We start from the raw sequence: 25,398 nt of genomic DNA, 5'->3' as shown, positions 1-25,398 counted from the left end.
AATCTCAGTTATTTCACTTCTACTCCTTTCCTACTTGTGCCAAACAAGCACACCTGCTTCCCTATCTTGCATTCAACCACAGGCCCCAAACCGTGCCTCCTCCTGTTCATATTCCGCCTTAGAAAGATGCTTACCTTTCTCAAACGCGCTGCCCCAGTTCCCGAGCGGATTGCTTCCATTAGCGCCTGCCTTGCATCCCCTGGGCTGTCTGTTCTTGGGCTTGCAATGTACCTAGGAGTTTTCATTGTCACTTGAGGTGGTGGAGGAGGCGGCGGCGGTGGCAGCAGCTGATTCCCCCGTTGCTCTGTTGTAGAGGCCTCTCTGTTTTGCAAAGCTGCTTCTGCTTTTTGAAAACTCTGCAGCTCTTCAGAAGCAGATGAAGAAATCTACCATGGAGAAAAATGAAGTTGCGGGGAGGTTATAGTAGGCTTAAAGGAACCATGATACTGGGTGCATATTGTTAACACACCTCCCCAGTCTCCAAGCGGTGTGAGATTCCACCCAGGGTCCACGTTTCCTTTTGGGAATGAGGCACAGCGGAGACGGGGGTGTTTTTAGGATATATGGTTTATTTACAGATATATACAACCTGAGCCTACTATGGAGGGTTTCAGAGCATCAACACCCCAAGAAGTTCTTGCTTAAGGTTACCAGATGTCCCCGTTTCCCAGGGACAGTCCCCAGATTTGCAAATAAGCTCCCATACAAAATCTATTGAAGTTGAAAAGTGTCCCCGGATTCATTGAAAAAAATCTGGTAACCTTATTCTTGCTTCTCCCACAGCCACAGCCTGGGATTCAATAAAAAATCAGCCATGGCTTTCTCTCTGCCTTTTCAGCCTGTGGCTTTTCATCTCACAGCAAACCCTGCACTCAAACTCCAGCTTTGTCTAAGAGCTGGAGGAGGGATCCTACCCATTTGTCGTCTGTCACAGAACCCCTCTCTTTTGCTCTCTTAATGGCCCATCACCTTTCCTTTGTTTTCTTAATACCCAACACCTGAACACAGGAAGCTAGCCTGGCTTGTGTTTGACTTTGAAGGGTCTGGCATGCGCAAACTCATAATGATATTTTAATCTCTTCCCTTCTGGACAATTTTGCCTTGTTCCATAGATGTAAACCTTATGACAGCTCTAATTTCCCTAGTAAATCACAGAATTGTAGAGTTGGAAGGGACTTCCAAGCGTCATCTAGTCTAACTCCCTACAATGCAGGAACATCTGTTCCCCTCCCACATCATTTAAATGAACTGATGATTAAGATTTGGCCTTGAAGCATGCTCAGAAATTCAATCCTGATTTATTTGTTTGAACTGTGGGATCCTGGAATTTATTTTGGCACATAAGGGAAAAATGTTGCCAGTTGGCCACTAAGTTAGGTTGGAAATGACAACAAGGAGTTTGGAATTAACATGATTTATTAGCCTTCCCCGGAAGCATTATCAGAAACTAGAAACGGTGATAATTACTCTGTGCCTTCAAAATTTGCTTGATTTTTTTTTATCTCAAAAAAGTATCATTTGAATCCTATTTTAAAAGGGAAAAAGGACTACGCAAATCAATGAGGGATTCTTCCAGAATAATTAGCTTTTTAAAGTGCATACGCCTGCATTTCACTCTCAAACTGCAGTCAAGCAAATTAAAAATTAAATATTCACGCAATGGTTGACAGAAGCATAAGTATTGAGTTCTTCCTCAGTTTATAATTGCTAGATGCCATATCTGGGCAGCTCTATTTCCTATACTGCAAAGGCAGAGTGCAGGAACTGTTGAAGTTTCAGACCACTCTCAGGTGCCAACCATAGATGACTTCCTCTCAGCAGCTATAGGACAATCATCTCATACGAACAGAACAAAGGAACGTTAAGTGATTACTTTTTACCACATTAGACCATTTGCACATCTAGCCTCGTGTTGCACACTCGGACTGAGTGCAGCTATCCAGTCTCAGCTAGAGGTCGTTCATGTATTCTACCACAGAGCTAAGGTCCCATCCCTCAAAAACGTTTAGATTGATTTTTAAGTAAATAAATGTTTATTATCAGCTGCTTCAGGTACAACTCTGTCAGTGAATCATAAGTGATACATTCTGCTAGGAATGTACATGGCTCCTAGTACGTTTCTGAGCACAATTCAAAGTGTTGGTGCTGACCTTTAAAGCCCTCAACGGCCTTGGCCCAGTATACCTGAAGGAGCGTCTCCACCTCCATCGTTCTGCCCGGACACTGAGGTCCAGCGCCGAGGGCCTTCTGGTGGTTCCCTCACTGTGAGAAGCAAAGCTACAAGGAACCAGGCAGAGGGCCTTCTCGGTAGTGGAACACCCTCCCACCAGATGTCAAAGAGATAAACAACTCCCTGACATTTAGAAGACATCTGAAGGCAGCCCTATTTAGGGAAGCTTTTAATGTTTCATAGACTACTGTATTTTAATTTTCTGTTGGAAGCCACCAATAGTGGCTGGGGAAACCCAGCCAGATGGGCGGGATATAAATGATGATGATGATGATGATGATGATGATGATGACATGTCTACTCTGGCTTATTTTTTTACTTACGGTTTGCTAATTGAAGCAGAGCTTCATCTATAGCATTTCCAGGACAGGGATGACATAGTGCAAAGGATGAACAAGCTACTGAAAAGATGCAAGGTCTCTGTTCTTACCTTTCTCAACTTTGAGGCTCCACTGTGACCTCTAATGGCTGCCAGAAGGGCAGAGCGCTCATTCTCTTGTTCTGCGAACAGTGGCTTCTTCTGAGGTCCATTCGCCATGCTGGGTGAAATCTAGCATGTGACAAAACAGATATAAACAATTTATTTCTACCTAGTTAGGAAGCAAGGTAATTTGAGCATCCGGAATGTCACTCAGTTGGAAGTTGGCTTACCTCTCTTTGGCCTTTATCCATCCTGAGTACATTGAAAATTAAATGGGATTTGTAGGAGTAGGCCTAATAATCAATCTTGCCATCTGGATTATGTTCAACTAGATCTCATTACTTTTAATGAGTACAGTATTAGTCTTATACTATATGCCATTCATAATTAGCTTCAATAGACACTTCTGCACTTTCTTGCTAAAGAAGCAAAAAGCACACAGTGCAGAAGTGATAGCAGCCTGGTTCAGTATCTTGCCACTATATATTTTTTTTAAAATAGAAACAACAACTGTTATAAAACAGACTGGTACCTGCTAAGGTTGAAAGGCAGGGCTCACTATTTAATAATAATAATAATAATAATAATAATAATAATAATAATAATAATAATTTATTTCCAACCATCCAGCTGGGTTTTCTCAGCCCCTCTTCTTTTAAGAAGTCTAAGAGCTGTTCCTTATGTTACAAGAAACTTCATGCATCCAGTAAGAGGCATTTCCTATAACATCCAGATATGCTTTCAGCTAAGTTTTTTGGTTTTGTTTTTTACCTTTCGGAGATTTTCTCTTCCTCCTGCATTCTGGATGGCTTCCATTAAAGCACTGTGTAGAGATGTATCTTTTGGAAGTGGCTTCTGGATGACTGGCTTAAACTTCTTCTTTGGCCCAAAAACTTTATTATCACCTCCCACATCAGACTCTACCCTTTTGCTTTCACATGCACTGCCAAGTTTTTCATCTTTTTCTGAAACTACATGATTAACAATAGTTGTTCCATCTAACTCTGATGGTCTACTGTTGATAGGATGCCCATCGGCTGATTTCCCAGAAGAGCTGGAAGTGGTGGAAGATGATAAATTGTTGGATGAACGAAGGAAGAAAGGACAGTTAGCCTCATCTGTTTGCTCCCTCCTTTGATTAAATATAGAAGGTGTCTCTCTAACAACTACATTTTCTATTGAACCCCATCTGGGCTTCTCTCCTGTGAGACCACCATCTTTAGACGGTATTGTGGCAAATGGCTCCCTGTAGCAATGAGTGCTATTTCTTATCTTGGAATGAGCACCAAGTGGTAGAGTGTTTGATGCATTTTGGCTGCAACTGAAGATATCTACGTAGGATTTTTTTGTTTCTGCTGGCTGCATTTCTACTGGGCAGGTTTTGGCCAAAATAATGCATCTTTTGGGAAGTGGTTCTGTTTCAGTTTTTCCCACTTCTCCATCCCTCATCTCTTCTACTTTGTCATGCCTTTCTTGACTGGTTTTAAACTGGAGTGGATCGATGCATTTTGCAATGGCAGAGGCTACATAATGGCTTGATGTTCTTCTTTGGGGCTTCTGAAATGGGAGCTCCATCTTATCTGTCTTGACCACTGGAGTCGTTAGCATTTTAACCGAAGACGGTGTGGCAGAAATGAGTGGCTTCCCCCCGCAAGGCCCAACATTATTGTCAACTGTCCTGGAACCAGCTAGTGGTGCTGTTGCTGCCTTCAGACTTGCAAGGGAGTCAGGCTTTGTTTCCCCTATTTTACTGAGAGGTTTGAAATTGGTGATGACTGCTGGCTTGGTGGGAAAGCCTACTGGGGACTCCCCCAATGGTGTTTTCAGAGAATTTGATCTCCAGTATGCTTTGGCTCTCCCAATGAGAGTTTCCTCTGGTTCACTTGAAGTCGTATTTACTGTGACCTTTTTTATAATACCAGCATTTGGAGCCACCATGTTGCCCAATTCATCTATTTTAATGGCACCAGTAGAAAGGGAGGCATCTCTGTCAAAATATTTCACTTCAGGTTTGGGAGGTACAACTTTAAAGGTGGTCAGACCTATTTTAGGTTCATAGTTTGTGATTCCATTGCGAACACGGTAACACCATAAAGATGGGGTAGAGATACTTTGCTGCTCCTCTGGGTCTTTTGTTGATGCATACCTGAATTCCAATTCAGATTTTATTTTGCTTGGAAGTCCTTCCTTGGTATTATCCTCTTTCAATTGTTTTACTTTCTCCTTTGTTCTATTTCTTTCACTCATAACAGTAAAGTTGGAAGAAATCACTTTGGATCTTTCAGACTCAGTACCATTTTTTGTGAGGATTTCCGGGGACACATCCTTCATGTTCGTTTTTTCACAGGAAGGTGTGTGTGTCTCCGATATATATATCTGCTCTTTCTCAGATTGGCGTCCAAACTCTTCTTTAGGTGACTGTTGTTGTAATAAGCTCTTGGATAAATTGGAGGATATACCATCCACAGATCCCTTGCTCAAAGAACCAGCATTATTATTTTCATTAGTAAGCTTCCCTGGGATAATGGGGTCAGCTGAAATATGTTCATTAGCCCCTGACTCAGAAAACAAAGGTTCTCCTTCCTCTCTAGTGGGCTGGATTATAATGTCAGTTTCGGGAATTTCATCTATTATCGTCACTGGCACAGGAACTGGAACATCTTGGGCAGTCTCAGCGTCCCGTGAAAAAGGGAGGGGTGAACCATTCGTCTCACTAGATACAGATCCGCTTTCAGAATCATCCTGCATACTCTCCATGGCTGCAAAGAATACAAACAACATCTTTCAAAACTATGAACCATGGACATTATCCCAAAATATTATCACAATCAGGGGATAATAAACCAAGGGGTTTTAACAGCAGCACCCCTTATATTACAAACTCCAGCTGCAGTAGCTGCTTCAGATGCAGTGTAGAGGGTTGTGGTTAGAAAATAAATATAATAAAATAATAAAATCTCCACTGGGTGTGTTGAGTTGGTTGTATTATATGAACACATCCATAATCTTGTAAGCACTTTTTAATTTATACACATTCATGCTAAACATTTGCCAATATGTCTTCTGCTTACTGTGCAGTGTATCCCAGAAAATGGAGCTACACTGATATCTGGTTAATCATGAAAATGTACTCTGAGAATGTGCCAGCTACACAGTTTACATCACTGGGTATAAAACAGAGAACATAGTCCTCATGAAAGCAAATTGTGTGTATTATGCATTTGCACATTATGTTTTCCCAAATATCAACACAAAGGGAATTACTGATAATAATTTATAAACTGGAAAATATAGCATTCCCCAAGCAGGCCGTGAGACACATTTGTGAGAAGCTATTAGAGAAAATTCCACTTGTCTGAAACATATAAAATACTGAATATCTAGCCTAGTAACTGAATAGGAATGATACTGTAGTGCTTTCCCCCCAGCTCTGTATAATATATATATATATGCAATCACCAGATAAAATAAGGAAAAGTATGCTCTCTCCCATCAATGCTGTAGATAACTAAACTTGTTTTTAAAACAGCAACAATCTGCTGAACTGAATTTCTTCAGCACATAGTTCCATGAAAAGTATGATAACAGAAAATTTGCGTAGCCAGTACTACTGGATTTATTAATTATTATTATATTACTATCAAGGGCTATAGGGATGCGGGTGGCACTGTGGGTTAAACCACAGAGGCTAGGACTTGCCGAACAGAAGGTCGGCGGTTCGAATCCCCACGAAGGGGTGAGCTCCCGTTGCTCGGTCCCTGCTCCTGCCAACCTAGGAGTTGAAAAGCACATCAAAGTGCAAGTAGATAAATAGGTACCGCTCTGGCCGGAAGGTAAACGCCATTTCCGTGCACTGCTCTGCTTCGCCAGAAGCGGCTTAGTCATGCTGGCCACATGACCCGGAAGCTGTACGCCGGCTCCCTCAGCCAATAAAGCGAGATGAGTGCCGCAACCCCGAGTCGGTCATGACTGGACCTAATGGTCAGGGGTCCCTTTACCTTTACCTATCAAGGGCTACTCAACATCCTTTCAATGTAATGACCAAAGTAAATAACAATATTAAGAAATTCATGGGCTTGTTTCAGTTTTTCACTATACCCTCATAATATTTAGTAACAGATTGTTGTCTACTGTGAATAACCTCCCACAACACTGTCCCAAAAAGGTAAGACAAGTTGGCAATGGAAGCTGAACAATCTGATGAGGTATATGCTGCTACTAGATAGAGCCTGAGTTATGAGATCTGTCCCACCTCTATGGAGTTTCCCAGTTTGACTGCTCTCTCATCTGCCTAACTGATGGATTGTCACCATTTGCCTTTTTCCTGCATTCTTTTTGCAATACAGATGTGCAAATTTAAACTTCAACCTACCCATTAGGTCTTTGTCCAATGCAGCCAAGGCCTGAGTAGCTATGAACACATCTGCGTTTTCAAACTTAGCTTCCATCATTTCGTCCTCATCCCTGCTACTGACAACAAAACAAAAGAAAAGGAATGAAAAGGTTGTTCCTTTTTTTCTATTGACACTGCATAATCAAATTTAATCAATTTAACATCAACTTGTGTGTGTGTGTGTGTGTGTGTGTGTGTGTGTGTATAAACATTGACTGTTTCTTTTAACAGCTGGGAAAACCAGATTACATTTGTTTAGATAATGTCTGCACTCAGTGAAAATTTAACTGCAGTTTCTGTAATGAAATTCTTTGTACTGGAGAGAAAAATAATAGCATAATGTTCAAATTATTTTCGAGAATACAAAGTAGCTACTTGATTAATCACTTTCCAGACATCTCAATAAAATTTAGAAATGGCAAACTGTTTCAATTTCTTCTGAAATGCAAGGACTTAACCTGTAAGGTATCTGAATATGGCTGTAAACCTGGGAGTAAACCCCACTAAGTATTTACAGTATTTACTTCTGAGTAGGCATGGTTAGGATTGTGCTGTCAATCTCCTATCAAAGACCTGAAAGTGTCTCATTAAAATGTGCAAGAGAGAATGCTTTCCCGCATTTTGAAATGCTTAAATTCTGTAAATATTTTTTTCTGCCTGACCAAGTTCGCTTGTCACTGGCTCAAACCCAGATTAACATAATCCACCCCCAAATCAAACTGTGCACATATTAGGGAGGAGACACATCATGCTCCTTCTGAGGTAGTTTGTCCAGCTTTGGCCTCACCCTGCACTCTGCTGTCAGCATGCAGCAGCGGCCAAACACCCTGGGAAATGGCTCTGACTGGTCGGCTAAACCACACAGATGTTGCTAGACTATAACTCTCCATCTTGCATGACGTGTGACAGGGCATGATGGGAACTGTTGTCACACAACACCTGCAGTGCACCACACTGGCTACCGCTGGTTTAGCCTGGGTCTTATACAGACAAGCACAATTCTGAAGATGAAACTCTTCCAGCAATTTTGTGTTTTGGGTTATAAAATGGGTTATTAAAAGGAGTGTCAAAAGCTCAGCCCATGAAACTGACAGTCAGGCAGAAAATGAAGCCTAAAGGGGAGGAAAAGAGAAACCAAATAAATTAAGGGGAAGAGAAACAAAAACAAACAGAACTCTACTGTCTTCTTGTTGCCCAAGATGTTGGCAGCAGGGTAGAAATAAGGTGCATGAGACTCTGAGCTGAGCAGTTAATGTGCATAACAGCCAGCTATTGTGCACATTCACCAGGCCTCAATGAAGAGGGAATTGTGCACATTTCCTAGTCAATATACACAATTTCAATGGGAAATGTACATATCTCAGCTGAATTTTGTACAGTGGGAAGGGAGGTAGCAGCCTTTAATGTGAGTGACTCCAAACTTGGAGTGACACATTTCCTTTTTTGCAGTACTGTGCAAATCTGGAATAGTGGAAAAATACATTTCAATTTTTTAAAAAATGAAAAGGTGTGTGTCAGGACGGGTAAATGAATACCTGCAGTTTTAGGCAAATCTAGAGCACTGGGAAAACTTGCACTTATAAGTTTTCCCACTTGTGGTGGGTGGGGAAATACTAACGGAAGGGGATGAGAACAAACTGTGTGGCTACATCAGGTGCCACCCACTAGTGTGGAAGGGAAACACAGCGATAGATTTTGAAGGCATAAAATTTAAAGTGTTCATGGATGGATGGATGAAGGCAGACAAACGGGCAAACCGAAATAATGACGTACATACACATGACCCAGCCTAAATGAAACACAACTCCAACAAGCCATGTGACACCAAAATGCTATGTTTTGCACAAGCATATTTAGCAATACACAGCACACTTAAAAACAAACCCATAACTTTCCTCCAGAGCCTTTCCCTTCTCCTCTAGACCTTTTTGTTTCTGATAGGCCTACTCTGGCTTACATTCAAGTAAAACACAAGGTCTTTTCCTGATAGTGTTCCACAGGTCAGATAACTATTACCAGTGGCTTTTTTCACACACTCTTTTTAATATAGGAAACAACACGATAAACTTAAGACCTTTCCCCTCTAAAATAGAAGGTGCTGAAATCACACCACTTGGAAATTTCTTGAAGTAACAGATGGATTAGCAGAGGTTCACACAACAGGAATATCAAAGACCCCAAAGCACAAAAATTTTGACCTTTGCATTTGTTAAACCAAGGCCACTATGTACTGTTGCTCCACTGCAGTCAGCCATATGCAAAAGCATGGGTTAAAATAGCACTTTGACAAATCAACATCGTAGGAGCAAGGTCTTTATGAGAGAAATTGTGTGCAAAAGGCAACAGTAAAACTACAAAAATGAAAGTCCTATTGGCAATTTATGGGTAGATGCTATAATACATAACAGGTGGTACAAAAAGAATGAATCTGAAATACTTGAAATAAGCTCATTAATAGAATGTAAAAGAAAACAGTGATGAAAGCTTATGCAAAGCAGTTGTTAAAAGCGATCTGCATTGCCACCTCAACAAGTGACCAAAGGCAAGTTCCCATCAACCTAAGTCACATTTTCACTTATGCAATCCTGGTTTCCTCTACAAGATCACTGAGATCATTCAGATTCAGCAGAAAAATAAAAAGCGATATAAATACTAACATTATCTAAATTGCCTCACAGATGAGACCTACCTTTGGGAAACAATTCCAGACTCATCACTACTGGAGAATGCATTCCTTACAGAGCACGTCTGTTCAACATACATGGAATCCACCTCGGTCAAGGTCTCCTGGGCCCCGATGGACTTGTCTCTTGACCTCACGCTGTCATTCTGAGACTCCAATGAGACAACATCAGAGGGGGAACTCATAACACCTGAATCTTCTGTGGTGTCCTCTGAGGTAAAGCAGCTGCTAACAGAGATCGTGTCCTCTGTTTCTGACAGTTCCAGAGCTACATCTTCCATGCTAGAAATATCACGCGAAAGGTGTAAATTGCCTAGACGAAACATGGCAAAAACAGTTAAATACCATTTGTCACTTTTTTGAAATAAATAACACATTCAAAAAGCCCCTCTTCCTCTGTTTAGCAGAATGCACCACAATGTGGCTTCTTTTCTTCTTTTCTTTTCTTTTCTTTTCTTTTCTTTTCGTGTGGGCAGTGAATAGAATAGTAAATTCTCTATGGTGAAATGTCAGATTTCCATGTACTTAAAATAATGCTCTGCACCTGTCTCTTACATAAAAAATCAGTGAATTTGAATAAAAATGGCGGAATTCTGTTGGACTGACCAGGAATAAATGAAATACTTCAGAAATAGTATATACAGCGAAACAATAGTGGTTATGCATTTAATATAGATAATTGTTATAGTTTAATAAAAAATGCCCAACAAGGGCAAAAAAGAGGATAAACTGGGGTGCAGCTGCTCTATATGTCAAGAGACCCCAATTTAGGAAATTAATATGAACAATATCTTTGATAGAATCACAGTGGGCAGAAGACCAGACACCTTCAAAATAATTTTGTACTGGAATATTCCAGTGCCCCCTTGACCAAAATATGGAGGGGGATCTCAAGATGGAGAAAGAACTGAGGGACACAGCCAAAGGTCGGAAATATTGTAATAATGAGTGATCAACAAACTCTCACACAGACTGGGTAAATGTATAGTCAGGATATGAAAAGAGGGCCATATTTCTAGATTTGACAAATGCACATTTGGCTGACGAAAAGGGGAGTCAACCTTTGACTTAATCCTGAGTGGTGCTCAGAACTTAAGATAAGATATAAACTGTCAGACTACTTGGGAACGTGATGTTCTTAGCTTCAAAAATATATATGAGTGAAAAGCTGTCCAGAAGTCAATATGGTAACATTTAAATTGAAAAAAGAATTTAAAAAAGCAAATGAAAAAGAATGAGGAAACTATTAGACACAACATTTTTTATCCAAATAGCAGGAAACCAGATAAAGGGAGTCAGACTGTAAAATGATTATGTGGTGAATTACGGTAATTCTTTGAATCGGCCTTCACTGCTGAAGATGTTTGATAGATATTCATGCCTCAACTAGTAATTTTGCAATGAGCATCTGACAAACTTCATCAAACAAGAGATGATGTTCTAGAGCTAAATTGGTGAAACACAAATGAACATGTCACTGGGTCTTCATGGCAAACATCTCAAGAGTTCTTAAAGAGATCAACTCTCTGAATTGAGCTTGAATTCTGTTAAGGGTGGGTGGTTCCCATGTCCATGAGATTAGTCAACTGCATGTACTGGACAGGGTGGCACTCCCTCTGAAGGAGACTCCTTGACCCATCCCTGTCACTAGATGCCTCAGGGACCTCTGTGGCCAGGAGTGCGTTTTCCTAGCTAGATGGTGCGCCAACTCCGTTCACTAATCCAATCGGTATTTATTGATGTTTCAATATGGTTTTTATGGATATATTGGTTTATTTTGCTTAATAGGTTCTTTTCTGCCTTGTTATTTCCTTTATGAAAGGGTGGTTTAATAAAATTGTAAATAAAGTTTAAAAAACCCCAAATGTTTAACCATTTGAGTGATCCTCCCATTGAAATCCGCACCAATTAAAAGTGTTCAGTTTTGAACAGACTTTGTCAATAAGCAGCAATCCGAACCACACTTACCTAGAAGTAAATGGGACACAGAACACAGAGGGACTTACTTTTGAATAAACATGCACAGGATGGTTCAAGGATGCTTTACAGGGCAATCCTAAATCTACTCAGAAGTAATTGCCATTGAATTCAAAGGGACTTATTCCCAGTTAATTGGGGCTAGGATTGCAGTCTTAATTTCTTTTTATTTTAAGACGAATTTGGACATACAGGATCAGATGCAAAACTTTTTAGCTTTCGTTTAAAACAATATAAAAACTGAAAAACTTTGCAAAGAACATCACAACCACCAGTTCTGAAAGCGTAAATCTATTGAAGTGTACATTTCAGCATTTTGTACATTTACTGAAATGAATCAAGTTTTTAACGGAACAATAGGTTTTCAGCAGTGAAGGCACTGTTGTATTTAAGCTACGTGTGCCTGTTAACTTAGATAAAGATCATTACAAGTTTCTACAGAACCTCAGCAAGCTTGTTGCAAAGAAACAAGTAGATTATAAAGGAAAATGGGTTGGTTTTTTTTTTAAGAAAACATTTATTTTGGAGGGAGGTGACAGGGAGTAATGACTATTGAAATAAAAAATCTCACAGTGAACATGTTTTTCAAATTGAGGTTTTTTCCTGTTTTGGAATACTCAAAATGATTCATGTGTTTAGGGCATGCATTTGTTACATATCCAAAGTTTAAACTCTGAGTAAAATGTTTGGAGATACCTGCATCTTTGTCAGTGAAATATTAAATAAAATTAAAGGACAAGTCTCCTTGATTGAAATCATGCAGTACCCATTAAGCACACAACTCAATTTCTGGCAGCACAATCAGTAAAACTTAAAAGGTTGCAAATCACAATTAAAGCTCTGCAAATTCCAAAATTAATGACTGTGGGTGCTGCTAAAGGTTCCTGGCACTGCCTAGAATTTGGGAGGCAATGAAAATTCGCCCAATTTCCAGCACTACTATTGTGTGCCCCCACCAAATTAAAATCAAGTTACATATGATTTGTTTATTTATTTATGACATGTGAGTACCAACCCATAACATAAAGTTATCTGGGTGATTTACAATAAATAAGTAAAATACTATTTAAACAAAAAGTAAAATATAGTATTATCAAATCAAATGCAACACATACAAATAATAAAGAAAAAGATTCAGAACAGCACCTATACAAACACAGATAAAAGGCAGAAAATACATAACCACCCGTATTACAAGTAGAAAACATGATCAGAAAAAAAACCCACGCTAAAATTATAAACAAAACTTTCTAGCCATTTAAAAAAATAAAATGCATGAAGGCCAGAAGAGATACAATAGCAGAGCAGGAAAGTACACAAAGCAGACAGTCGTTTTTTAATAAATGCACAATGCATTACATGCTGATGTTCATTGGTGTGTATATAAAACCTAATGGCTCTCTCTGTTTCCATTAAAATGTCAGAGCAAAGGATGATTTGCAGTACTATTATCTATGCAGCCTCTTGAAGGAGCAACCTAAAAAGGGGCTAGGCCAGCTCTGGGACAGCTTCCCAGAATGGCAGTGTTGCTCTTTATAATCTAACAAATTTATAAAAAATATGACAGCTGCATCTATGAACTTACATTTATTATCTTCGCTTTCAGATATACTTAGTAACTGTATTGACTCCCCTCTTGTTGAAATCACGGCGGAAGCTGTATCAAGAAATGGTAGCGTTGGAAGTGTGCAATGAAAAACCTTTTACCCCAATTCCTTATTGCAGCTGCTTCTCCTCTTACAGTGGTGGGCAAACAGTTTGGCAAGCGTCCCACAAATTCAAGTGTGAGATAGTGCCATTCTAGTGCATGACATCTTAGGCATTAACCACAGTTAATGCGTCTGAAGGAGCGTCTCCACCCCCATCATTCAGTTCGGACACGGAGGTCCAGATCCAAGGGCCTTCTGGCGGCTCCCTCACTGCAAGAAGCGAGATTACAGGGAACCAGGCAGAGGGCCTTCTTGGTAGTGGCGCCCGCCCTGTGGAACGCCCTCCCATCAGATGTCAAGGAAATAAACAATCTGACTTTTAGAAGACATCTGAAGGCAACCATGTATAAAGGGTAAAGGGACCCCTGACCATTAGGTCCAGTCGTGGCCGACTCTGGGGTTGCGGCGCTCATCTCGCTTTATTGGCCGAGGGAGCCGGCGTACAGCTTCCGGGTCATGTGGCTAGCATGACTAAGCCGCTTCTGGCGAAGCAGAGCAGCGCACGGAAACGCCGTTTACCTTCCCGCCGGAGCGGTACCTATTTATCTACTTGCACTTTGATATGCTTTCAAACTGCTAGGTTGGCAGGAGCAGGGACTGAGCAACGGGAGCTCACCCCATCACAGGGATTTGAACCGCCAACCTTCTGATCAGCAAGCCCTAGGCTCTGTGGTTTAACCGACAGCGCCACCCGCGTCCTTAATGTCTGATCACCCTATATAGGGAAGTCCTTAATGTTTGATCTTTTATTGTGTTTTTAATGCTCTGTTGGGAGCCGCCCAGAGTGGCTGGGGAAACCCAACCAGATGGGCAGGGTATAAATAATAAATAATAAATAGTTGCTGCTGCTGCTGAGAGCCTGTCATTCAAACAACAACAACAAAAATCCAACAAATTAGCAATTGTGTCACTGACTGGAAATTAAGATAGAAACCTTAGCTAATGGGGTGTGTGCCCAGTTCCAGCTGAAGTGAGGGGACCATTCCTTCTCACCTGCCTAGGGAGCCTGAGTAGGGATGATTTAATCTATTCTATTTATGGTACTTCTGGCCAGGAGGGCTTAAGTGCCCTCAGGCCAGGCAGCGCATGTAAAGGTTATTGTAGGAAGAATCCTAGATGACCTGCTCCCTGCCTTGCAGGCCTTTTCCCACCTGGCCTGGGAGGGCGGGGCCTGGACTGACTCCAGCTACAAAAATTGAGGCTGAAGATACTCTTGTTTAGCGGGGTTTGTTGCTGTTATTGTTTTTTTTTTCAAAACAAAATAAAAAAATTCCTTCCAGTAGCACCTTAAAGACCAACTAAGTTAGTTCTTGGTATGAGCTTTCGTGTGCATGCACACTTCTTCAGATACACTGAAACAGAAGTCACCAGACCCTTCTATATAGTGAGAAGGTGGGGAGGGGTATTACTCAGAAGGGTGGTGGGATTGGGTGATTGGCAGATAGCTGTGATGAGCCTGTTGCAGTCGTTAATATTCAGCAGTAAGTCCCTCTGTGTTCTGTGTCCCATTTACTTCTAGGTAATGTTGACGACTCTTAACGACTGCAACAGGCTCATCACAGCTATCTGCCAATCACCCAATCCCACCACCCTTCTGAGTAATACCCCTCCCCACCTTCTCACTATATAGAAGGGTCTGGTGACTTCTGTTTCAGTGTATCTGAAGAAGTGTGCATGCACACGAAAGCTCATACCAAGAACTAACTTAGTTGGTCTTTAAGGTGCTACTGGAAGGAATTTTTTTATTTTGTTTTGACTATGGCAGACCAACACGGCAACCTATCTGTAACTGGTTTTTTTTTTTTTTTTGTTATCTTTATTTTTAGATGTTATGATTTATGTGGAACTTGTGCAATTTGGTTGTGTGCTTTTTATGTGCTTTATTGTTTTTGATTACTTTTGTTATCTTTGTAATTAAAGTTAATCTTTTCATGTAGTAAACTGCCTTAAGCGTGGTTTTTTAACCGTGGAAAGGCAGCATGCAAATAGGATTGTGGTTTTATATGGGGACTACTGTGGCAGCATTCCAGCCAAACCATGGTGGAAGCCCCACCCCCCCACCCCGCTACGCCAATGCACCCATCCTCCCTACAAGCAGGTCAGCGGGCACTATGTTTGGAAGACCTTGCAGTGGATATAAATGGTTGCCATATTCAGGGCTGGGAAGGAATTTGCATGCAAACAAATTGGGCCTTCATCGTAGCAATTGACACAACTTCTGATGTATAAGGCAATGGGTTGTATCTTCAATCTATTCCTGGGACGTGGGCGAGAGTTGGTGCCCCACCTCCGCCCACCCTTGAGCTGATGCAGTATGTCAGGGTACCCCTCCAAAGGCGTCCGCGTGGAAGATTCTGTCCTGGAGCCGAAAAGTGGAGCAGGTGAGCCTAGAACTTTCAATGGAGGCCTGGTGGAGGGGCAGCTTAGCTGACCTGCATCTTGAAATGACCCTTAACCCAGGCATGACTCTGTTCAAACATCAGCCTTCAGTCAGGAGGCTGATTTAGGATACAAACCCACTGTCTAAGCCAGCCTTTCTCAACCTGTGGGTCCCCAGATGTTGTTGAACTACAACTCCCATCACCCCTCGCTAGCAAGCCCAGAGCTCAGGGATGATGGGAGTTGTAGTCCAACAACATCTGGGGACCCACAAGTTGAGAACCACTGGAAGCCAAAGCCTACCTACATCTGTGACAAATAAAGTTGTGGCCATTTTCAATTCTATAACATTGTTGTGTCATTTTCCTCCCTCCTGTTTACTGCCCCCCCTTCCCGTCCAAGGGGTACTGGTTCCTGAAGAATGGCCTGATGTGACTGATGAGAAGCAAATACTGAATGAGCCATAAAGACTCCAGACACAGGCAACTTTCTCAAATAGAGAACTGTAATGATGAATATCATGACATTTTCTGTATGTGGCTGTGTAAGATTCCTGTATGTGGCTCTTTATGGCACTTAATATTTAGAAGAATGAATATATTCTCATATCTCATTTTTATTATACTTATAGTCAAGCAACATAATATATCAGCACAGTTTAATTCATTTGTGTGTTGCTCACTGAAAACAGATTAGATAATTTGATGTCTGTGTTAGGCCTTAGCCTAGCAGGTTTTCGAGAGGGGGGGCTGTTAACCCGTAGAACCAGGTAGTTTAAAACACACATTACAGCAGCCATGATGGTTCAAAATGGATGACCCTGTGCCACCTCTGTACAAGCTATTTGGAACTTTGTTCTAGGTTCCCGTCTGCTTGCAAAACCCTGACATCCTGAAGTATAAGAGCAGTAGAAAAACAACTATGAATCCAAACAAAAATGAAAGTGTTATGTACTGAGTCGAATAGGATCCAAACTGCAGCAGTCTGATTGGTCCTAGAACAATAGGATCCAAAAGGCAGCAGTCTGATTGGTCCTAGAAAATAGGATTCAGAATGCAGCAGTCTGATTGGTCCTAGAACAATGCAGCAGTATGATTGGTTGGCAGGAGCCACCCAATCATGCTCCAGATTGAAGTGAATCCACAACCTGATTGGCTTACAGTAGAATTCCGGAATTAGCCAATCATGTGCAGCCCATTGTGTAAATAATGTATATAAAGCAGATACTTTGAGGGGACTAGCATTCATTCCTCCTCACCACCATGAGCTGAATAAAGAGCATGAAATCACTTTGCGACTCTGAGTATATTTCAGAAAGCATATTTTGGAAAGGCGGTGCAGGAGTGGGTCCAAGTGCCCTGTGTGGAGGACTGCTGATGAAACCAGGCTCCCAGTTTCTCTCTTTCCCCCTCCCAGGCAGATTACGGTAATTCATGGTCTACTTCTAGGGTTGCTACCTAAACCTTAAAATACGGAATCGTGTACTGATTTAATACGGGGCGCAGTTCGTCCCATATTTGAAGTCATCATCAAAACTGTGTGGGCTGAGTGTGGGTCTGGTTGGGGTTGGGGGAGAGCGAGAGTTTGCATGGGCAGAGGGTGGGAGAGGGAGAGCAAGAGCGAGTGGTGCGCGCGGTGTCACGGGTGAGGCAGCGAGGGAGGGCAGGCGGCCAAAGAGCAAGATTGGAAGAAAAAGAAATCACTTATTGCAGTGTCCAGAGCACAGCAGAGCAGCTAAAACGTGCCACATTGAGGCACCTGCCCCCCAAACCTCTTCCTTGTGTGGCAATAGATGGTGGTGAGCTGGCTCAAATTCTCACTCTTCAATTGCTTTGCATGTTGAATGTAGAATAACTACAATTATTTCCCTTCCAGCCTTGCCTGGCTGCTCCTCGCCATTCACCGGTGGCTCAAAGCATGTGGCACGCCTCCCCCCCTTTTCCTTTCCTGCACTTACGTGCCACGCAGCCTTTTCCTGGCTTTGCTGCAACTGTGGGAAAGGTGACTGCAAGCTAACTAGCCCAGGGCAGCAACATTGGAAGGCATTCTGCGGCCTGCTTCTTTTTACTTCTCTTTGTATTGATGAAATTTATTTGTGTTTATGAAATCTATTTATGAAAATGAGATTTATGCAGCTCATAAAACAGGGTAGAGACTACGGCTCATGAGGGATAATGCTATTTGCTCAAAGGAATCCGCAGTCCTGTTCAAGGCTCAGGGCTTAGCCACACTTATTGATTGAATTTATATACCATCCTATACCTGGAGATTTTACCCAGCTCTTTACAGGCACGTTAATGCTCTGAGTGTGGGGGTATGGTTGTTGTTTTCTGCCCTGAGCTTTCCCCATGAAAACACACTCTTTAATTTTTTAAAAAATAATAATAATCAAAATCAATGAATAATAAAAATGTGTTTGTGGGAGGGGGGTTACTGGTTTGTTTATTATGATGGTGATTATGTATTTTGTGTTCTCATTTTGTATTTTTATGTTGTGATCTGCCCTCCGGTCTTTGGATGGAGGGCAGTATACAAAATTTTATCATCATCACCATCATCATAATTTGAAGCTGAATCAGAGCAAATGTCAATTCGGGTTTTCCGCAGATGAACGTTTGCTCCTATTGAGCTTTCAAGAGCAGGTTTTCACAGGGAAAGCTCCAGAGCAAAAAGAAGGGCGCTTGGACACAAAGTTATAAGCCATGGACCATGCTTGGAAAGAACAGGTGGAAGGAAAGTGTGTCTAAGCCCTCGGTTTGTTTGTTGTTGCAGCAACACTCAAATCTGTCTTTCCATCCAGGTGCTACCTGGAGCTATCCTGGGTGTTACTTATCTTGCTTCTTTGCCTTTTGGGCTCTGACCTCTGCCTTTTTCAACTTCTGTTATCTTGGTTACTATCTGCTTTGTCTGACCTTGCCTGGGGGAACCTGACCTTTCTTAACCGACTTTGCTTCCTGAACATTCCAGATGCTAATAGAATATGATGCAGACTCTTTGCCTAGCACAAGACACCATTTGCGCTAGAACCCCTTACTGGGGCAGAATAGCAGGTGGCGCTGTGGGTTAAAGCCTCAGCGCCTAGGGCTTGCCGATCAAAAGGTCGGCGGTTCGAATCCCTGCGGCGGGGTGCGCTCCCGCTGCTCGGTCCCAGCGCCTGCCAACCTAGCAGTTCGAAAGCACCTCCAGGTCCAAGTAGATAAATAGGGACCGCTTATGTGCGGGAAGGTGCCGGAATGCAGCGATGTCAGAGCCGGAAGTGTCTCCGGACAGCGCTGGCCCCTAGCCTCTAAGTGAGATGGGCGCACAACCCCAGAGTCTGTCAAGACTGGCCCGTACGGGCAGGGGTACCTTTACCTTTACCTTTATACATGCACACTGGGACACAGGTGGCGCTGTGGGTTAAACCACAGAGCCTCGGACTTGCCGATCAGAAGGTTGGCGATTCGAATCCCCGCGACAGGGTGAGCTCCTGTTGCCTGGTCCCTGCTCCTGCCAACCTAGCAGTTCAAAAGCACGTCAAAGTGCAAGTAGATAAATAGGTACCCTTCTGGCGGGAAGGTAAACGGCGTTTCCGTGCGCTGCTCTGGTTTCGCCAGAAGCGGCTTAGTCATGCTGGCCACATGACCCAGAAGCTGTACACCGGCTCCCTCGGCCAGTAAAGCGAGATGAGTGCCGCAACCCCAGTGTCGGCCACGACTGGACCTAATGGTCAGGGGTCCCTTTACCTTTATACATGTACACTAAAAGTAAGTTGCATTCATTCCCCACCCAGAAGTGTAACTTATAGAAACTCTGTGGAGGTTGAACTTAGCTTTTTCTCAGTGGCAAAAGGGGTACTTGAATTTCATCCTTCTGTAGCTGCTCTTTTCTCATTCAGCAAATCACCACCAGTGCATCTTTGAATGAGCTAGGTAATGCTGCCCTGAGGATGGTTTGGTTTAGTGCAGTGATGGGGAATATCTGCCCTGTGGGTGCAATGAGGCCTGGAAGGGATTCTAATTTGGCCCACAATTCTGTTTTCACCAAACTATGCCCACCTGCCCCACACCTGATGCCGGTGTGCAGTAGGTAAAGGTGCTGTTGCAAAAGATTATTCAGGAGTTTGAAGTGTGCTCCAGATAGTTCCTTGGCAAGTAGTGCAGCTTGGTGCTGAAAGAAAGTCCCTTTGAAGTTGGTATCATAATGACAATAGGTGACTGGCAGGTGGGCTGACCTACCCACCTGTCCATATGGCTTGCAGGTGAGGTCACAAGTTGTATCCAGTTCCCCACCACTGATTCACTTCCTTCTTTAAATATGAATTGACTTCACTTCCTTCTCTAAATATGAATTAACACCGACTCTGACCAACAGGCAGGTGTTTTTCATAACCCTGCCACCAGTGAATAACAGAATCTTTGACCTCCTAAAGACAAGAGCCCACACACCTAGGAGTAAGCCCCATTTAAAGCCACATCTGTGTGAACATGCATAGGGGACTCAATATGTGTGTTATCTCAACCAGGTGACATGGGAATCATCCCCTGGTCCTGGGAAGCATAGCCCCAAGAAAGTGAACGGAGGGATCATGCACACTTCCGTTTGCCCTGATGCCTTCCCCCAGGAAAACCTGTGCTTCAGCACTGAACTGGAACAAACAGCAACCAGATTTTCCATGGATTGCCATTTGTTCCAATTTAGTGCGAAAGAGTGGATTTTCCAAAGGAAACTGGCAGGAGAAAGGCAAAACAGCTCAGACCCATGCCTAGAAGGAGATGAGGAACTATATCACCTTTAGAAGACATCTGAAGGCAGTCCTGTATTGGGAAGGCTTTTAATGTGTAATGTTTTATTATGTTTTTATATATGTTGGAACCCAGACAGATGTGGCAACCCAGACAGATGGGCAGGGTACAAATAAATTATTATTATTAGCATTAGCAGGGGACAAGTGGAAAACCACTCAGGCCTGTGCTGTCTAAGCACAGGGCAAGCAAAAGTGTGGACGAACCCCAAGTTGTGTTTCAATACCAGAGTTCAGTTTAACCATATATCTCAGAAAACGTTTAGACTTCCTTTGAAGAATAATTATTCTTAACAATAAACTTAAAAGGTTAAAGCTACTGGAAAAATGCTGGGGAGGTAATGTATAATAGTGTACCGATAGCATTGATTTCAAGATTTGTTATCCTGTCATAAACGTACGATAACTAAATAGTACAGTGGGCCACATTTCCAAGCCAAATGTGTGCGCTATAAACTTGTTTTAACTTGTTTAGGCATTTCTCACCCATGTGAATGCTTGTGTGTATTTGCACACAGAGAAATGATTCCAAGGTGCAAGTGGTTCTGCAAAAAGGACTAATTATTCAATCCAGCACAATGTATTACATGATAAAAAAAAGTTCCAACACCTACAGCCTTTTCTGTGCATAATACAGCTCTGGCTGTGAACATCATTTCATCTCATAAAACACACGCTTAACCATTAGCTTGAGTAAAAAATACATGCTGATCAACATTCATGATCAATTTTCACTGTTTCCAAAACACCTGCAATTCTGTTATCTAGGAGCTGATTTTTTTAAAAAAAAAAACCCACCCCCCACATAAGAATGCAATACTCTTAAAGGGAATATAAAAACAAAATTGTGGAATCAGATTTACCATGACACAAACAGTGGTTTAAAATAATTTGATACATACTAAACAGTATATAGTGTACTTATAGAATCACAACAAAATAGTTAAAGACAGCAATAGTATGAAAAGTAGAGAAAATATGAATGTTTTTAAATGTGCCTTATGTATTCCTATTATGTCTGATAGACCTTAAGAGTGCATACTTGTGTCATCAGAATAAAATCTTCATTCTCAATGGCCTATTCACTAGAAGCGTGTATGGCATTGCAATCCTTTGCACTCTTACCTGGGAGTAAGTATCATTACTTTTCACAGACATGTATAAAAATTGCACCACACGCTGCTTATGGGGAAAGCAACAAAAAGCACCTTGTATTTTAACACCAAGTACACCTGTTTAGGCAGATATTACAGGACCATAGAAGTAAAGAAAATGTTCTGCATATTTAAAAAAGTGCTGTCCTACAAACCAGGGGTGAGACAAATTTGGCACGCTAGGCCTCTCCATTTGGCCCACTGACATGGCGTCAGGTGAGGGCTTGTAGTGGAGCTTGGTTGACAGGGGTTTTGCGGGTGCTTCCAACTGGCACTTCAATGTATCAAATCACATGATGGTGGTGACAGGTGATGGACGGATGGCTGGCTCCACCCACCAGTCAAATTCAGCCTGCAAGCCCAGCCCTGCTAAAGATCTGGCCTGTGAAGCCAAAAAGTCTCCTCTGCTCTATAACTAAAATGGGTGGAAAATGAGGAGTTACACCGAAAATAATGTGTTTTCAACAAAATGTTGCATATATGAAAAAGTTGAACACCTCTATTGTGGGTGAGGTCTAGCTCTCCAGATGGCGTTGGACTCCATCTCCCATCAGCTTCGGACAGTGTGGTCAGGGATGATGGGAGTTGTTGTCTAACAAGATCTGTAGGGCTAAATGGTCCTCATCCCAAATCTAAATAAAACAAAATATTAGACTCAAAGAAGCAATACAAATACTGGATTATTTTGAATCAACATATTGAGCAAGTCGCAGAATTTCTTTTCACTATTGAAGAAAATTTATCTCACAAAGGTGAGATATTTCTATTTGTTCAACGAAGAAGGAGGAAAAATCAGAAAGATGCCAATGAAGAAGGAGAAAAAGTCAGAAAGATGCCATTCACACACCATTTTTTCCTCAGTGTGGGAAAAGGGAACATATAAAGAATGAAGGCAGAAAGGCAACGAGGTTCAGAGGTATGAAGATCATAGGAAGAGACAAGTTGTGTCAGACGGGCTTGGAACGTGAAGGGAATGATGCACAACAATAAACTGTTGGGGAGGGAAAACAAACAATATAATTAATGACTGAGCAAAATATTTTAGGCTGCAATCTTACCTGAAGTAAGTCCCATTAAGCTCAATGAGGCTTAGTTCTTAGTAGACGTGCATAGGATTAAACATCCAACACATTCCTTTATGACTGCTGCCAGCAGGAGCAAAATTAATGTAGTTTTTGTAAATAAAATTGCAACTGTTCTAATATACAGATGTCCCACTTTGGTATTCTCAGTGGCGACCCTACTCGATAGACCTCTGGTTTTGAAACTAAGATCACGGAACCCTATTTAAGGATGAAATCATGGCCCTCAAACAAGAACTTGCAACTTGAATGGGAGATAGAAATATTAACCTCGGGTCCCTGCAATAGGGAATTATTTCAGCAACTGGGGTGGGTAATGAAATTCATTCCCAAGCTGCGGAGAGATCAGCATTAGCAGCAGTGAGGATGGCTCTTTACTAACTTAAAAAAATTGGCTGCCATCAACAGCAGAGAAACCCTTCCTCATCAGTCCAGCCACTATTTCGTTTTCCCTCAGAATGCATTGCATTCAGCCACAGAGAAGTGAAGGATGTTTTCTATTAAGCACTTAGTTCATGAATGGTGATAGCATTTTTTATTGCTCCCCATATACAAAAAGCTCCCTGCATGTAATAAAACAATGCATTAGATCAGGCTTGGCCAAACTTGGCCCTCCAGCTGTTTTGGGACTACAATTCCCATCATCCCTGACCACTGGTCCTGTTAGCTAGGGATGATGGGAGTTGTAGTCCCAAAACAGCTGGAGGGCCAAGTTTGGCCATGCCTGCATTAGATGGTTGGGAATCTTTGGGGCAGATTACTCCAGTGGAAAGCTATTGAAGGTTGCATTCCCAAAAACAGTCAGGGCCAGACATGCATACGATCATACATGCAATTGCACACAACTCTTCCTTATTCAGTGCCCTGGTTTATCAGCGAATCAGCTTTCAGGGGAGGGTATTTTCATCCCCATTATGATGCTGAGTTTGGGATGCTTGCTGGGATGGGGACAGAAATCAGATGATCAGCATCCATCATCTGGAGACCAGGGACAGCACATTTCCATCTGGTGTGTGGTGGGCCCATAGAGTGTGTGGCTGGGGCAAGGGCGTGGCTGAGGAAGAGGGCCGGATGTGGAGGACTGTCAGGCCACATAACGCCAGCAGCCTAGAAGTTCCCCATCCCTGCATTAGAGTGACATGTTTAGTACGAGTCCATCTGGTGAACCAGCGCAAATCAGAGAGTATGCAGGCCTAAGGTCTACTCCCAATCTCACCCTGATGGCCAAGTACTATATGAACAGGCTTATATTTCAAAACATTTCATGATTGCGTAATATATTGTTATCTACGCATACAAGCACCACCCAGAATTCAATGCAATCTTTTGACGACACTCCTATGCGCACTTGTCTTGCAGTAAGTTTCACTGATCTCAATTTGACTTACTGCTGAATAGATTACATTATTGAAAACAGGTATGTAATTCCCACAAACACAGTGGAAACTTATTCTCCAGTAAATATGTTCTGATGAGGATGTTAACTCATTAAAATTTCTGCAAACCATGCATGTGACAAATCATTCTGCTGACACATGTGGCATGTGACAAATCATGGCTGACAGAGAATGAAAGTTCAACCAATCTCAAAATAACGTAATAGAGAAAAGCAGATTAATAAATTAAAGACAAAGACATCCATGGATCAGTAATGTTAGAAATGCACACAATACATATATTTGTATGCTTAGTGGTCCAAAAGGATAGATCATTTAAGGAGAATAAATAGGTCAAAGCACAAAGTGGCAAGCAAGAATACTGAAACGCTATAGGCTCCATTATAACAGAATTCAATAATGATCTATGTTCCACATAGCAGGAGAACAGATATTATTTTCCGTTTCCAAATAAAAAATCTTTGGAAATGTGTAAACTTTGCTTTGGGATTTCCAAAGTAAGACACATGGTTGATGTCCGGAAACAAAACTAACACAACAAAATCATGATAGAAAAATAAAACTGAGCTTTGCAACACTGAATGAGTAGCAGTGGGTCTTGTCAGGGCAGGGGCCAATCCTGATCTCCTTTTCCTCAAATGCTGCCACCACCCCTAAGCTTGGTCTGAGGGGAAGACTGTTACCCTTTCTAGAGACTTCTAGGTGAGCCAAAACTTGCTCTTTACCCCCAGAAATCTGAGGCAGACAGTAGCCTTGGAAATAGGTCCCACTGAGATCAAGAACATTTACTAACCTGAGGCTACAATCCTATACTCACTTGCCTGGGAATAAACCAAGTGGACAAACATAGGATTGCACTAATTGTTTTTCTGGAGTGGTATCTGTATCTGTGTCAGAGAAAGAAATGCTACTTAAAAGTATTTATTTATTAAGGTGTATACACTGCTTGATTGCAAAACATCTCAAAGCAGTTTACAAAGTAATAAAATGATAAAATCAAGAGAAATTCACAATCATACTTTAAGACATGCAAAAATCAAAATACTAAAACAGATTAAAATTACCTCATCTTTCTAAGCATCTGGGTAGGCTTATCTAAACAGGTATGTTTTTAACAGACATCAAAAAGAGTACAGTGAAGATGCCTGCTTGATGTCAATAGGCAGGGAGTTCCAAAGTTCAGGTGCTGC

The 25,398-nt window shown here is 41.9% G+C and overlaps 1 protein-coding gene across 10 annotated transcripts in view; it reads right to left on the bottom strand.

The window, feature by feature from the left end:
- The window catches only part of COBL (cordon-bleu WH2 repeat protein), a 106,138-nt gene that overhangs the window by 3,821 nt on the left and 76,919 nt on the right, over positions 1-25,398 (bottom strand). For 9 of the 10 annotated variants that reach the window (XM_079949266.1, XM_079949267.1, XM_079949269.1 and 6 more), the window contains 5 exons: positions 9,734-10,040; positions 7,024-7,121; positions 3,423-5,410; positions 2,661-2,780; positions 135-386 (listed from right to left, as the gene is read on the bottom strand). In XM_079949266.1, the coding sequence (XP_079805392.1) occupies positions 135-386; positions 2,661-2,780; positions 3,423-5,410; positions 7,024-7,121; positions 9,734-10,040 (2,765 nt within the window). The remainder of the gene's footprint in view (positions 1-134; positions 387-2,660; positions 2,781-3,422; positions 5,411-7,023; positions 7,122-9,733; positions 10,041-25,398) is intronic. The other variant, XM_079949268.1, reaches the window with a different exon arrangement.

Source organism: Podarcis cretensis (genome assembly GCF_951804945.1).
Source record: "Podarcis cretensis genome assembly, chromosome: 13".
Lineage (NCBI taxonomy): Eukaryota > Metazoa > Chordata > Lepidosauria > Squamata > Lacertidae > Podarcis > Podarcis cretensis.
Note: the sequence above shows the minus strand (reverse complement) of the source record. Positions and strands in the feature narration are given on the sequence as shown.